The sequence below is a fragment of the Buteo buteo genome, chromosome 10 (genome assembly GCF_964188355.1).
Source record: "Buteo buteo chromosome 10, bButBut1.hap1.1, whole genome shotgun sequence".
NCBI lineage: Eukaryota > Metazoa > Chordata > Aves > Accipitriformes > Accipitridae > Buteo > Buteo buteo.
The window spans coordinates 4,339,558-4,353,975 of record NC_134180.1 but is presented as its reverse complement, the minus strand read 5'-3'; the positions used below and the strand labels follow the sequence as shown (position 1 = coordinate 4,353,975).

Below are 14,418 nucleotides of genomic sequence, written 5' to 3'. Positions count from 1 at the left end.
CTCAGGTCTCCCAGGTATGGTCCTTTTCATAGAATTATCAAAATAAATGGCTAAGCTTCCCAAAGAGCCAATCCCCAGGGCAAATCTGAAGCGTGACAGCAAAGGCTGCTGTTTGACCCCTACTCTTCAGGGAGCACACAGACAGGGACACCTTGGATCTTGGTCTGACCCTGCCCTGTGATGCTGAACGTGGTGTCTCCTCTGCTTCAACAGGAAGACCTGACCAAGTAATGAGCTTTTATGTTTAAGAGAGCAACATGTTTCTTATTTCTTATTACCATATTTATTTCTTTTTTTTTTTATGTGGAGGAAAAAACGTTGATTTAGGGGAAAAGTTTAACTGCTGCCAATTTTCTTGACATACTGATTGGGATTCAGGAGGAAAATGTTTGCAAAGCAGTCACCCAAAAGTATCCTATTCAGCAAATTCTTTAACTAAATAACAAAATAAACTAGCTAGAGGAAACATGAATTATTTTTTATAATAAAATTATTTTTTATAATAAAACAGTAGTTGGGGAAAAGTTGAAAAGTGGCTTGAAAACAAGGCAGCATCAGCTTGCTGTGTGTTTTTTGGTGAAAACTTTTATTGGGTTTTAACCAGCTCTGTGAGGGAGGTTGTGTGGATCAGTCCCTCCTCTGGGAAAAACAGGGTTAGGATAAGGGTGTGTGCGCGTGCGCAGGTAACCTGCCTAGGGGCACATGGATGATTTCAGACTGCATTTCTACCCGCTCTTCCAACCTTTCCAGCTCATGCTTCTCTGCCCTCCCTCTCTGCCCCTGCCCATTTGGGTGCACAGATATAAACCCTCCAGCCACTATGTTTCCGTTGGGGGACTGGAAGGTTTGCCTGGAGGATGCGCATGGCTCTTGTCTCATCCCAACGCTTTCCCTAGAGCCAGAGCAAGGGTATTTCCTGGCGGCTGCTCCCGGTGAGCTCACACCGTGGGCACTCCTTCAGAGCTAGAGTGGCAGGGCAGGTTACTGCTCCAGCTTTGCTAGAAACCTTGGAGCTCCCGACGCTTCGCCTCACCGCGTGGAAGCAGTGCTGGTCCGTCTCAAGGGAACACAGGTAAGCCAGGCTGGGATGAGAGGCAAGCAGCAAGCCAACAACCGCTGGGCACTCTGGTCACTGCTTCGATTTTTCTGTTCTCCTTTTCTTCTTCCGTCTCATGTTTCCTCCATCCCTTCACCATCTCTCGACTGATGTCTGTTCAGCTAGGAGATGGGATTTACCATCTTGGGTCTGATTCTTTTTTTACCCTTGCATCACTGTAAAAGCGTAATGCAGAGCACCAGGGATCAGCAGAGAGTCAATATGGTGTGAAGGAATGAGCACATGGAAACTCAAGATCACGAAGAGGCAGACCTCAAACCAATCTGCCTGCCATCTATTTTATTTTTCTTCTGTAGCTGTGATCTCACCTGCTCTGGGGAACCAGTCAGCCTGGATTACATAGAGGGCATCGTGAACTTGCAATTGTAAAAGAACGGTGGAGGTTTATCCACAAGTCAGTTTATCTGGTTGGAGCAGGAGGTTACAGAAGAGCTTGTTTGTATTAGTGTTACACTCCTGTGTTTTCTCCCTTTGAACTTCTGCTTGGGAAGAGAAGCAGAGGAAGCTGTGGTACCCTCACACCACTACACACCTACAGTAACTGTTGAACTTAGTGGTGCTGCTCAGCTGACACTGGTGTAAACAGGGACTTGACTGTTTCTCCGCAAGAACCTGATCAACTGATGAGTGGTTTTGAGATAAACTTCCCTCTCCTCCATTAGACTCAAAGCTGAAAGGATTTTCAAAGAAAAGAAAGCTCTGTTTTCCACCAGTGCCTCGGGAGCTCAGAGATGCTACTGAAGTGCTTGGTGTCACCCCAGTACCTGCAGAGCTAGGGAAGCACAGCTGGACGGGTTAGTTCGACACTGCATCCAGGGACTTAGCTGCTCAGCTCCAGGGAATTTCTGTGGCTCTCGTGTACCAAATACCCAGTTGCTAGGGTTTGGATGATGCTTCCAAACACCTCTGAGGTTGGAACCCATCTATCAGCTTCTAAAATACCTCCACAGTCTCAAGGATCTGAAATAAAATATGCCAGATGATAGGAAACTTTTACTTTATCAGGACTTTTACTTTTTCAAATGAATAAAAGAGGGCTGAGATGCTCACACTGAAGATAGGAAAGTCTTTAGCATGGGGAAGAAAAACAGGCAAAAGGTTAGGGTTTTTTTTTAGAATCCCACTTGTAACTGCAGCTTCTGCCACTACGAGAGGCCAGGCTTGGGAACCTGGCAGTGGAGAGCCCACTCAAGGTGTAAAGCTCTGTGAAAGACTAGGAAACCAAGATGGAGCTTGCATGGGAGTGCATTCAAAGTGAAATCACTGCCACTGAAGAAACACCTCCCAATGCCTTTGCTCTACCCCCCCAGGACTCTGGTAACACCTAGGGCCTATGCTGGTGCTCCAGGGCTGAGCTTGCCTAAAGTGAGCTCCAGCCCTCAGGAAGATGCTGAGAAACAACTAAGAAGAACAGAGCCAATGAGCAATAAACCCTGTAGAGTTGTCCACTCCCAAAAGGTAGCTCACAGCCTACAAAGTACAGGGAAGTCCTCTTGGCAGAAAGATCTGAGTCATAAAGAAAGTGAAGAGAAGGGAGAAGACAGGGTGACAAGGACAAGGCTGAAATGGGGAAGCATCATGTGGCAGCGACGACCCCTGATGAGAGATGTTAATGCCGTGGATGGGGTTTGGTGAGCATTCCCAGGCTCAGAGTTCAAGAACATTTCCTAGGGTGATTTGCCTCTCCTGCATTGTGGGGATAGACGAGGAAATATTCTGCAACGTGATGCGTGCTGGGAAGAGGGTGAGTCTTTCGTAGCAGGGTAAGGATGCTGTGCTTGAGCAGACTGGCGCAACGCAAGCGCGCATGTGTGCAAGAAGCAGGCAGGCAGAGTGTGCTTCTCCGCTTTCCCTTTGGGTGTGCAGCACACCCCTTCCCTGTGTGCAAAACTAACGTGCTCCTCTCCCTTTTACAAAGGTGGCCCAACGATGCCGAGCATATTTTCCTACCAGAGCGCTGAAGTCGACTGGTGTGAAGGCAACTTTGAGCGCTCAGCAGTCATTGCGGAGTACTACAACACTGTGAGTGCGGGCGCATCCGAAGGGCAGGCTGGGGCGCGAAGGCAGATGGCTCCGGGCACCCAGGAGCTGCTTTGGGGAGATGAGAAGGGACAACCTTGCTTTCTCTCCCCCTGCTCACTCCTTTGAAATTCCTGGTGTTGGAGGGTGCTGGTATGGGGAATACTTTCTGAGCTTCAGGTAAATCATGGGACTTTTATTGCTTACAAGTCAGTTGCTCACAAAACGAGCTGGCGTCAGGGGGACTTCTGGCACGTGTGGGGCTGAGTTCCCAGTGAGAAAACTCTGGCAGTGCTCCTTAGCCCAGATTTGTGAGATCCTGTTATACCAGTCCTGCAGCTCTCCTGCCAACTGGGGTAAGTCCCACACAGGGCGCATATATTCCAGCTAAATGTACAGGAGTGGCAAAATGAGAGACAGCACTTGCATGAACCGTGTCAGGCAGGTTGGGAATCCGGAACTCAAGACAGAGGAAAGCTGATGCATGAGCCAGTTTCACCTCCTATGATCCTTTATAATTCAGGCTCCATCCAGCACCAGTCCCTTGAATGCAGCCTCCTGGCTTAAGTGTGGCTAGAAGCATCCATCTCTGTCTGCAGAGGACTTAGTAGATAACCGGTCTCTGCAAGCATGTCCTTCTACCCCAGTGCAATTACAGGCTAGCAGGGGTGTGAGGCATGTGGATTTACAACCTTCCAAAGGCCTTGTTTACAACATTTAGCAATTACTGTCTAACACTGGAAGTTCTTGTTCTCATGGAAAAGTCTCTTCCTCTTTTTTCAAAGCATTTCCTGCCTTTAATAAATTGCCTATAATAACGATAATTCCCTCACCCGAGTCCCACAGCTCCCAGCCCTAATTGCCCAGCCAGAGTCTCAGAGGAGGGATGCTCGGGCTGTATATAGTCCCTTCTCTTTGAGACAGTTAACAAATAAAGGTCTGCCAGTCCAGACCAAATACTGCTTCCCTCTGGCATCTAACTGAACGTGTTGTGCTGTTGCCTGTTTACTGGCACTGCATCCTTGTCAGATGGGCTCAGAGCTGCAGAGCAAGGCATAACTAGCAAGGAGGTACAGAAATCACTTGTACTCACATCAGCATTTCAAATACAGCTGTAAATGCCAAAGGACTCTGTGTTTTAGAGTGTCACTGGCAACACAGGGAGGGGTTGATTTCCACAAACAGCAGGAAGTGTGAAAGTTATGAGAGTTTTTAATCAGAATTCATTCTGGGACATAAATTTGCCTCAGCTCCTAGTTTAGTACATAGGCAGCATTTTTCAAACATGTCTTTGGAGCTGAGACCCCATTTTCACAAAGATCCTGATTTACGCCCAGACTGTCAAAGTGGCTCAGGACTCTTAACACACCAAGAAGATCTCAGGAGCTTTCCAAAAGCACTTATGTGTCTAACTTCTCTGCAGCACACTGCTAGACAGTGGTTGGTGTGGCCAGATGCATAACTATCTTTCTTAGAACCCAAAGCCCTCTAATTCCCATAAAACATTAACTCTTAGCTGCCTAGTTCATTTTGTGGCACAGGTTTCTAAATTATGTAGCTAGTCCTGAAAATCTTACCCAGGTGCCTAGTTCTGCACTGAGGTCCCTACTAGCCACAGCCATCTCTCATGTTTCCAGACTACACCACCTTCAAGATACTGGGCTTGTTGGGATGAATTTTCACGGGGTAGGACTCAGACACAGCTTTCCTCCAGGAGAGGAAATCTTCTCCAATGCATGCTTCTGCACAGATGCAAACCAGTGCGATACTGAGGAACACAGAGAGATTTGCGCAGAGCAAACCCTGCAGGATTTTTTCCAGTTATTAAACCAGCCCTTGTTCCTCTCTACATGCGAACTCAGTGCACCTCTTTCCCAGCAGAGGAGCTTTTTTTGGTCCCTGCACTGATCTCCTTCTTGCCAATCTCCCTTTTACCAGACCATGGAGCTCAGCAGAGTGCCTGTGCGGGTGGAGGGTACCACTTCTGCAGTTTCTGTCTTAAGATGCAATTCCCATTTAGAGAAAGCAACAGAGATCTAAACCTGCCCTGACAGCTGCCTGCATCAGGGCTGGCATGTGATTGCCTGTCCAAACAAGGGGAGACAAAAGAGCAAACCCTCCTAAAAATTGCTGCTGTCTGAGCATCTGACAACAGCCCCAAAGGCTGCACTATGCTCAGGGCCAGACCTTGTAACCAAAAGAAGGCAGGAGCACCACTTACATGGGCATGACCCTTTCATCAGTCTGCACACACTGGCTGGCATTGCCTGGCTCTCACCCCTTGCAGCAGCACCAGGGGAGCCCTCTTCATGCTGCGGCTCTCTCGCACCTTGTGGTGTGCCCTAAAGGGGGGACTATAGAAATTGGACCAGACTGAGATCCTTAGCTATCCCTGCTGGCTGGCAGCATGTTGCAGATCCAGCTGGGGCTCAGGGCACTATCATCTCAGATGTGATCCTAACAGCCTGGATCTCCTTCTCTTCTCTCCTCCATTTGTTTTTTCCCCATATTCAGATCGCTTCTTCCCTGCGGCAAACTTTATGGGCCTTATCTCACTGGCCTGCCCTGAGATAATTATATCAATATTGACTTCAGCGTCAGTTTGCCAGAGTTTTAGACTAGCTGGGAATCTAGCCAGCTCCTACCCAAGACTCCTGCACCACTAAATCAGCAGGGCTTCCTAATGGAGCATCCACTTCAATGTCTTCTTCCCAAAACTGCCCGGGGCTTAAGCAGGGTAGTTTTGTGCCAGCAGCAGCAAAGTGCTGCTGAGAATTCCTCTGTGCCAGCCACATTCTCACTCAATTCTGCTTGGGTTGGATGCTTTTTATTAGAAATAAGCACCAAGGGTATGAGCAAAGAATGTAAACAGTATCTTTAAGTACCTAATAATACATGGTGGCTCATGATTGGATGCAATTCAGCAACAAAGTGGTAACTATTTATAGTGACTCAGTGACCCAGAAATTTATTGTCTTCTGACTGTTCATAGGAGAACCGATTGTGCTACATGAGGGTCATCAGTCAGGGACTTGTCTTTCTATCCTCATTTCTTTCCTGAAATGACTGATCCAGGATGCCTGGTAATGACACCCAAATCCTCAGCAGTCTCTCTGGCAAAGCAGCAGGAGCTCTGACACTGCTGTATATCCAGAGCTCGATTGGTGGAGATAAGCTCAACTGCAGGTGCAAATTACCTAGATACGCCCAGAGAAGCACTTTCAGTGTGTCAGAACCGTGGCGTGCACCCCAGCGCTCTGCACGGGCTCAGTAACCCCTCAGCCTCGCAGACGCGTCGCTCTCTTGTATGCCCAGAAAGTCTCATGCAGGAGTATGGCAGGTCCTTGCCTGGCACTCTGCAAACACCAGACAAACAGCTGTTTCCTGCCCCAAAGCAGTGGTGTGACATTGTGATGTCAGGACACGCAGCCTCATCTGCTGCTACACAGGACTGGTTATTAGGAACTTGCTATACAGGTCTGGAGAGCCTCTGAGGTATTGACTTCTGTCTTTGGCCCTGTGGGCTCTTCTGTCAGCTAAACCTGGTTCACTGGCCTTTAAGTGAATGAATGCGCTCCAATGAGTCTTGCAGAAATCTCCTTTCACTGCAGAAAATGCCTGTCTTAAGCAAGGACCAGCACATGCCTTGGCCGCTGTTGCACTGTTGCTGTGCTCACAGAGCCAGGCAGAGCTCTGCAAACCAGCACCTCCTGTCCCAATCTGTATGGGGGGCTTGTTCTCACCCTGTCATGGATGGAGATGCAAACAGATTCTCTGCAGGCCTCTCCCTCCATCTTAGGCTGCAAAGTTCTGAGTTGCAGAGGCGCTAGGGCCTTTCCCATGGTCCTGCTAATGCACCAGTATTAGAGCCATGTCACTGATCCCAGTCTTGCTTTTCTCTTAGTCAAAGAAGCAAATGCCAATACAGGTGGGCTTGGCTTAGGCACCTGGAGCAATAATTCACACTAGTTAGGAAGTGGGACATCACTGTGAGCTCACACAGTGCAAAACCACACGGCTGAGTCACTCTCACAGGTCAAATGACACCTCGGCTCCATTACCACTCTCTTATCTCCCTGGCATCCCAGGCAGAGGGAGCTGGTGCCTCCTGGCCAGTACAACCCAGTTAAGTATAAGTAGAAGCTGTGCTGGGGAGACTCAACATGAGCAGAGACTCTGAAAAAACTTCCTAATGGGAGTACTGTGAACAAAACACTCCTGAGCACATTTGAGATGGAGCTTGCCACATCCTAGAGGGAAGATATAAGACAGCACTTACAAATCAGGGCTTGGATCCGACAAGTGATGAAGACCCTGTGTCCTCCTCCACAGATGCAGTTTTGTAGCAGCTCTCCCCTAAGCTCTGAGTTTGGCTGCTTTACAAGAAATCGCTCCATCTTTTTGACCCTATTGGCACAGTTCCCCTGATTATCCCTCCCCTCTGATATCTGATCTTGCACATCTCATACTGACTTAATGAAGCGATAACATTGCTATCATGTAATTAATAGCACTGTTGCAATGCCCACTGCAGCAGGGATTCAGACCTCTGCATACACAATCTCAAACTCCTGCATTTCCTCACTTTGACATGCATGCTGGCACTTGCATACTGCTGCCTTTTCTGCAAGCATTTTGTCTCTTCTTGCTATCCCTGAGTGTCTTCCAAAAGCCTCTTTAACCATTTAACAGGAAAAGAAGTGTTTGCAACACAGTTGTTACTTTTAACACACAGTTTGGTTTCTCGATCATTTCCGAGCAGTTTGACCTCAAGTGTGCAAGTGGGACCAGCACTTCTCTTTTCATAGCTGGAATGGGAACAGGCCTGGATTTGGCTCTAAGCACCTATAGAAAACCAATACACTTGGCCTGAGAATTGCTGTTAATGGGAGCACCAACTTGTTCCATGAAAGCCTTAGTGAAATTCAAGATTAATCTCCAGGTGTTAAAGGGAATAGAGACCTTACATTAAGCATGAATTGTGTTTCCCTCTGGAATATGAGAGGGTGTGTTTCACATATATGACAACATCTCTGTGATTTGCAGCCCTGTTACTGTAAACTTAGATCCCATGGGACATCACAAGCCAAGCGTAGATTTTGCAGTTTACCTGGTGCATGTAAGGGCTGCTGAGGGGTGAGACTCCAGCAGTGGAGGTCAGATTCCAGGCTTGGGGTCTGGGTCAGCATCTAACTGGAAGATGAAAGGAAAAGGATTGTCAGGGTGAGATAAAAGTCACCCTGGTGGCTTGCCAAATGGCATTTTAGCAGATGGCTCTGCCCTGCTCTTCCAAAGCCCCAAAGAGCTGTCTGGCAGGTAAAACGTGGCACCACAGTCCCAACCTTTCATGAGCAAGAAGGATTTTCCCTGGGGAGGCTGTGCTTCCCTGTGATATCCCTTTACTGAGTTTGCAAAATCAGGTGAAAAAGCCAGGGTAAGAACCCACAGAGGGTAAGGATTATTTCAAACTTCATTCCCCTGTAGCCGCAGGGTGGAGCGGGCTTGATCCAGCACACAGGTCCAGACTGTGGGCACTTGCTGCTCCTCCCCAGCTCCCACATTTTGCCCATCAGCATCTGCCATTCCACAAAGCACTGGCGCCTTCAACCAGCCCAGGCAGCTGCAACAGGCTGAGCCCCAGTACCATGCCCTCCTCCCCAGACAAATCAAAGTCTGTCAATGCAGCAATTTCGCGGAGTTGGAAATCAGGGCAGAATATTTTCACTGCATTCATTCGCTAGGTATGTTTAAAGGAGGTTTACGACTTCCTGTAATTACTAGTGTCCAGAATACCTCCCTGCTCCAGGCCAGGTGGCTTTGCACATGACACTACAGGATGTCACCTCAATCCTGCCTGTTCCTACCTACCAACGTCCTGCTTGTCCTGCTCTCCACTGCACCCACTCCCAGTTAACAATGCTTTTCCTGACAGTGGCTTGCCGTGGTGGCCTAGCTCCTCACACCCACCTAGCCCCTCACAGGGGGTTGGGGGCTGGCTGAAAGGGGCACAAGCCATCCAGAGAGTTTCTGGCAGGTCTGGGAGAGGGACCTGGCTGCAAACAGAAGAGCTTTGGCAGCTTGCTTGAAGACACTGGGCAGCTGAAGCTAAACCATCACCCAAAAGGGGCACACCAGCTCACCCTGGGCTTGTTCGCCCTAGAGGTGCCTGCAGGGAGATCATAGATGTCTGCAGCCATTGCTGTCACAGCAATAGCTGTCCTTCCAGTTCCAGCCTCGCTTCTCGAGAAACGCCTCTGCCCTGTCCCCGTGCCAAGAGTAATACCTGCTTCCATGAGATGCTTTCCACTAGAGATCCGTATCCTCTTCACACATGGAGATACTGAGGCACATGGTGGGATGGTACTTGCCCAAGATCATGCAATAAGCTGAATGTGCCTCTTGTTTTTCAGATCAGCAATGTAAGCTTCTTTGTCCTTTCTCCCGCCTTGCTCTACCTGAACCGGCAGTACCGTCAGCACCGTGCCGTGCCCATGTATGTCGTCTCCTGCCTGCTTTTCTGTGTAGGTGGGTGCCAAGGTTGTGAGAAGACCAGACAGGTTGCCAGAGTACCTGACTGTTCATTCATTATACCTTTGGAGGCTGGTTCTTAGTGGCCAAAGCACAGGGGCAAGCTGGGGTGGAAAACCAAACAGCTGCGTCTGTTTGAAGCCCTGCAGCTCATGGTTCCTGCTGGCTGTGGATGCACAGCTTCCAGCCCAGTAAATCCCCGTGGTGCTGTGTGGACTGACTCACTCAGGCCTCCATTAACACCAAGGTCCATGCCCTGCTCTTCAGGAACAGTGTGTCTTTAGGAATGGCCCCCGAGAACTTCCCAGGCCAGACAGGCTTGTGCAAGTATGCAACTTTGCTGACACAAACTGTCCTTGCTCCTCGCAGGTATCTTTTCCATGTACTTTCACATGACCCTGAGCTACGTAGGACAACTCTTGGATGAGCTCTCTATCCTATGGACGCTGGCTGTGGCATATTCCTTTTGGTACCCGAGGGTTTACTTCCCCAGGTGCATCAAGACCAGGTATGACTCAGAGGGACATAGGGTTGCAGGCTCTGAGGGGAGGGATGGGACATTGACATTGATGCATGTGACCCACAGATCCCCCCAGCCCACAGCCAGATCCCCTGCAAGGGGTCAGCATTAAGGTTACTGCGGTTTGCTTCGGGACCAGACCCTCCATCACTCAGTGGTGGATGTGCTGAGAGAGGAAGAGTAAGAAACCCTCCCACGGGGAAGGGCTGTGCTGTTCCTTGCCTCACAAAGCTGCAGGGGAAACTTTGCATGGAGAATTTCAAAATTAATTGGGAAATTAAATGTTCCTGAGCACTGACATTCAATTACCCATGCTGTCAAACTGTTATAGTGTCCCCTGCCATCCACAGAGAGCTTTCCCACAGAGGTGCCGATGGGGTTTCACATAGGACAAGCTGGTCCAAGTTAACACCCCACATTTCAAAGGTTGTTTGCAGGGCTGGCTGGGCTAGAGGAGCTCAGCAGAAAGGACAGGGACACTGGGTGAACAGAAAGAGAAATGCAGCAGGGCTTTGCTCAAAGGATGGTCCTATCCTGGCAGGCTTGCTGGAGCCCTCTGAGCCAGCCCAGTTAGAAGCCTTGCAAAGGCCTGCTCCAGGTCTGCTCTTCCCATGCCAAAGAGGAGGTCACCAGGAGTTCACTGTGGAGACATGGCTGGGGGAGAGGGGAAGGCACTTGGGAAGGGATTTGCATGTGAAAGGCCCCTCTGAGCCCTATTGTTGTTCAGTCAGCCCAAATCTGCATGTTTGCACAGCTCAAGCCCCTGCCCGCCACTGTTGGGACTCCTGCTTTGCAGCCCTTCCCTGTCAATGCCTTTGCCTCTCGATGCTCCTCTCTGGCATCACCGTGAAAGTGCACAAGTTACCTTCTGGGCTGTGTTCCCCACTCTGTCATGAAGTAACTGGGTGGCTTTGGGCAAAGCACAGATATAATCACATACCTCAGCCTTCCTGCCAGGACTACTGCAGAGGCTGAGGTCAGCCACGTGCAAAGAGATCTGAGGTGCTGGAGAAGGGTTTCCTCTCTCAGGCAATGAGCAGAACCTCTCCCATCCTTATCTTTCCATACTGTGAGCCTTGGGGGCACTGACACTCACTCCCAACTCCCTTTAGGAAGCATTTCTTCTGGTTGAGTGGTATCACCACCGTGATCAGTACCTTGATGTCCTTCATCAAACCAGCTTTCAATGCCTATGTGCTCAACTGCATCGCCTTCCACCTGCTGTACCTGACATGGCGTGAGCTGAAAAAGTAAGGAGGGGGCTGAAAGGGGTTATCTGCAGGTCCATTGCATGCTCTTGGCAGGCTCACATGTGGCAGTGACGCTGTGCACAACAGTGAATTGAGCCTAAGTCTTCAGCCACATGTTGGACTGTCAATCAGCTCTGCAAAGAATTGGGGCAGCCTGGGAGGGACCAGGAAGAGGCACAGGAAGGACTGTGGGAGGTTGGATGCAAGAAGGCCATCTGGCTCAGGTGCCACACAGAATGGGGACAGTCCATGGGACAAGTGTATCTCCTCCTCCCCAGCTGCCAACTCTGCAGCTCTTTCCCCTTTGTGGGGGATTTGGGAACCAGTGTGGGGTTGGGAGAACCCACCAGGATTTGGGGAGAAAGATAAGAGTGCCTCAGCATCTCCTAGCATCATCCTCACCTACAGAAAGTCACAAACCCTCTCTACAGAGCCACACTTCTCCAGTTCTTGTGCTCTGATTAATACCCTCCGGAAGAAACTCGCTGGGTTTTGCCCTGTTGCATCAGCATTTGCAGACAGGAAACCAGCCCTCTTTAAAACTCACTTTCATTCCAACACGATACTCCGCTTTCTCTCCCTCGCTGTGTCTTCCAGGTGCAATGACAAAAGGGTTCACCGGATGGCTGCAGTCATGGTCTTGTGGTGGGTACTGGCCATCAGCAGCTGGATAAGCGACAGGTGGCTCTGTGGGCTCTGGCAGGCAATCAACTTCCCCTACTTCCACAGCTTCTGGTAAGGGCTCCAGCATAGAGGCAGGAACCCCAACCCAAACATTTCAGGGGCTGAACGGCCACAGCTAGGGAGAAATGGCAGCAGAGGTGTGATACTGGACCAGGGAGCAGCCTCATCTCTGCCCAACCCTCTCCCCCTTTCCTCTGTTGCTATTGATGCTGCTCCTCACCCTGGCCCCAGGTCAAGGATTTGGTCCTAATCACTGCTTAATATCCCTTACCTCCTCTGCACCAGCCAAACAGTGTTTTGCAAGTGAAATTGTTCTAAAAGTCCCTCCAGGTAAGCAGCTTGCTTTCAAAGGGCTGCATCTGCTCCCAGGAAGCTGTATGAAGTGCAATGTTCTTTGAGTTATTTTACTAGCCAAACTGGATGACATTGATTTGCTTGGGCAAGATATTTCAGTGCCTGGCCAAGTATGGCTATAAGTGCTGCACACAGCTTGCATTCTCAGATTAATCCTCACAGATCACTGGCATGACTGGGACAGACACCGAGCGCTGCTGGGCTAGGCCAGGCAAGGTGGAAGGGGTGGTTTTGTTTAGGGCTTAAGTTGCCTATATCACCCCATCCTCTCTGCGCAAGGAATTGCCCCCGCCCCAGCTCACAGAGCTCTTCTAGGATTCCTGCATAGGCACAAACCCCGCAGGACCCACACTCCCTGCAGCCCTCGTGCATCACGGGACTGGGACCTTTGCCTGCCGTTACTGTACCCCTTGGTTCTAGCCTCACGGTGACAATGCCAGCCACACACCGCTACAAGGTGCAGAAGCAGCAGATGGAGTTACCCCTGTCCAACACATGTCTTTTTGATTTCCTTGCCAGGCACGTGCTGATAGCCATGTCCCTCCTATACTGCTGCCCACTGGTCATCTACTTTGATGTCTGCTACGAGATGCCATCATTCAAGCCAAAGCTAGAATATTGGCCCAGTGACTCCTGGCCGGTCGTGGTGCCTTACGTTACCCTGGAAGAACCCCACAAGCAGTGCTAGAGCCGGTTGCCCTCGGACATCCCTTGGGCATGGGGTGCGTGATGCACACGCGTGTGTCTGCATGGGGAACACCTCGGCTGTGCGCCTGTTCCTCGGACAAGGGCAATGTGGCTAGCGGATGGGGCAGGGAGCAGCTGAGGCCTCATGATGCCGGGCATGAAGCAGGGTGGGAACCCGCAGGTGCCCTGGAAGACTTTGCCCAGACTGGCGTCCGGGGAACCGAAGATCTCCTCCTCCAGCAGATCCCCACTGAGAAGGGGAGGGAGACTGTGCTTCTTCTGTGTCTTCTGCATTAGTCAAGCAGTGGCACCCCTTGCTGACAAGGGCACAGTGGAGAACACAGAAGCCAAACTGGTGGCAGCTGGGTTTGTTGGGGCTGCTCTAATTATTATTATTAATTTTATTTATTGATATATGTGGTCTTGCTCAGGAGGGCTGTGCATTAAAGCTATGGACACTGACTTGCACTGCCCCTTTCTTTTCCCTGACTGCACCACATCCCTTGTTATCTGCCAGTCACTCGCACAGACAGGGTGACCAAAGCTCTCTCTGACCTAGGGAGAGTGGTTTATAAAGAGAAATCCTCCTGGGTGACAGCCCAAAAGAGGCTCTGCTGGCCCAGGTCCTGGGGTGCTCTACCCGAGGCTCTACCCCTTCTTCAATCCCCAATAGCCCTTGTTCCTCCCCAGCTCTGACAGTCTCCAATGGCCATGTGCAACTTGGAGACTCCTCCGCTTACTGAAAGGGCTGGCTGGTGGCAGAGAGTGAGGTAAAGAGCCAGTACATTAGATAAACATATCGGTACCTTTGCAAGAACAAAGAGAAGATGTAAAGCCTCAGAGAAAGACCACTGCTGTGCCACGGGTACAAAGTGGTGCTTTCCAGGTTCTCCCCACAGTGTAACAGCAAAGAAATTGCTCTCTCAGCCACGGGACACAGTCTTGCTCTCCGAGCCTTGCTGTGTTACAGTGACAAGTTGAACCATGTCGTGGGTCTGGGTCCTTGCACAACGAGCGGGGACTGTCTCTGGAGAGCACCAGGAGGCTGGCAGAGTGGCTGAGGTTGGCTCCCTGCAATGCAGCCAGAACAAGGTAATGCCACTCCAGGGACCACAGGATTTTGGGGCCCCTGTGAGTAAAGCAAAAGCAGAAGTATTCTGGGCTTAACCTCAGAGGTAGAAGGTGCTGCACAGCGTGCCACGCAGCGCCTGTGCCATGGCCCTCCCATGGCCACCGCTGCCTCGTGGGTTCCTCTGCAA

At 50.3% G+C, this 14,418-nt stretch overlaps 1 protein-coding gene across 4 annotated transcripts; it reads left to right on the top strand.

Moving 5' to 3' along the window:
• The first annotated feature begins 836 nt into the window (after positions 1–836).
• On the top strand, positions 837–13,612 carry ACER1 (alkaline ceramidase 1). Of its 4 annotated transcripts, none has more exons than XM_075037484.1 (7): positions 837–1,072; positions 3,036–3,139; positions 9,547–9,661; positions 10,034–10,172; positions 11,297–11,434; positions 12,032–12,169; positions 12,992–13,612. In XM_075037484.1, the coding sequence occupies exons 2-7, from the start codon at positions 3,047–3,049 to the stop codon at positions 13,158–13,160; spliced, it is 792 nt and encodes a 263-aa protein (XP_074893585.1). In that variant the 5' UTR covers positions 837–1,072; positions 3,036–3,046; the 3' UTR covers positions 13,161–13,612. The 4 variants fall into 4 exon arrangements, with proteins under 4 accessions (XP_074893585.1, XP_074893586.1, XP_074893584.1 ...); XM_075037485.1 differs by lacking the exon at positions 837–1,072 and adding an exon at positions 2,631–2,861; XM_075037483.1 differs by lacking the exon at positions 837–1,072 and adding an exon at positions 2,643–2,748.
• Positions 13,613–14,418: the final 806 nt, after the last annotated feature.

Coding starts and splice junctions, on each gene's coding strand:
- ACER1 (XM_075037483.1), top strand. CDS start 2,724: ATGTTAATGCCGTGGATGGGGTTTG. Junction 2,749..3,035: donor AATGCCGTGGATGGGGTTTG/GTGAGCATTCCC, acceptor CCTTTTACAAAG/GTGGCCCAACGATGCCGAGC. Junction 12,170..12,991: donor CCCTACTTCCACAGCTTCTG/GTAAGGGCTCCA, acceptor TTTCCTTGCCAG/GCACGTGCTGATAGCCATGT.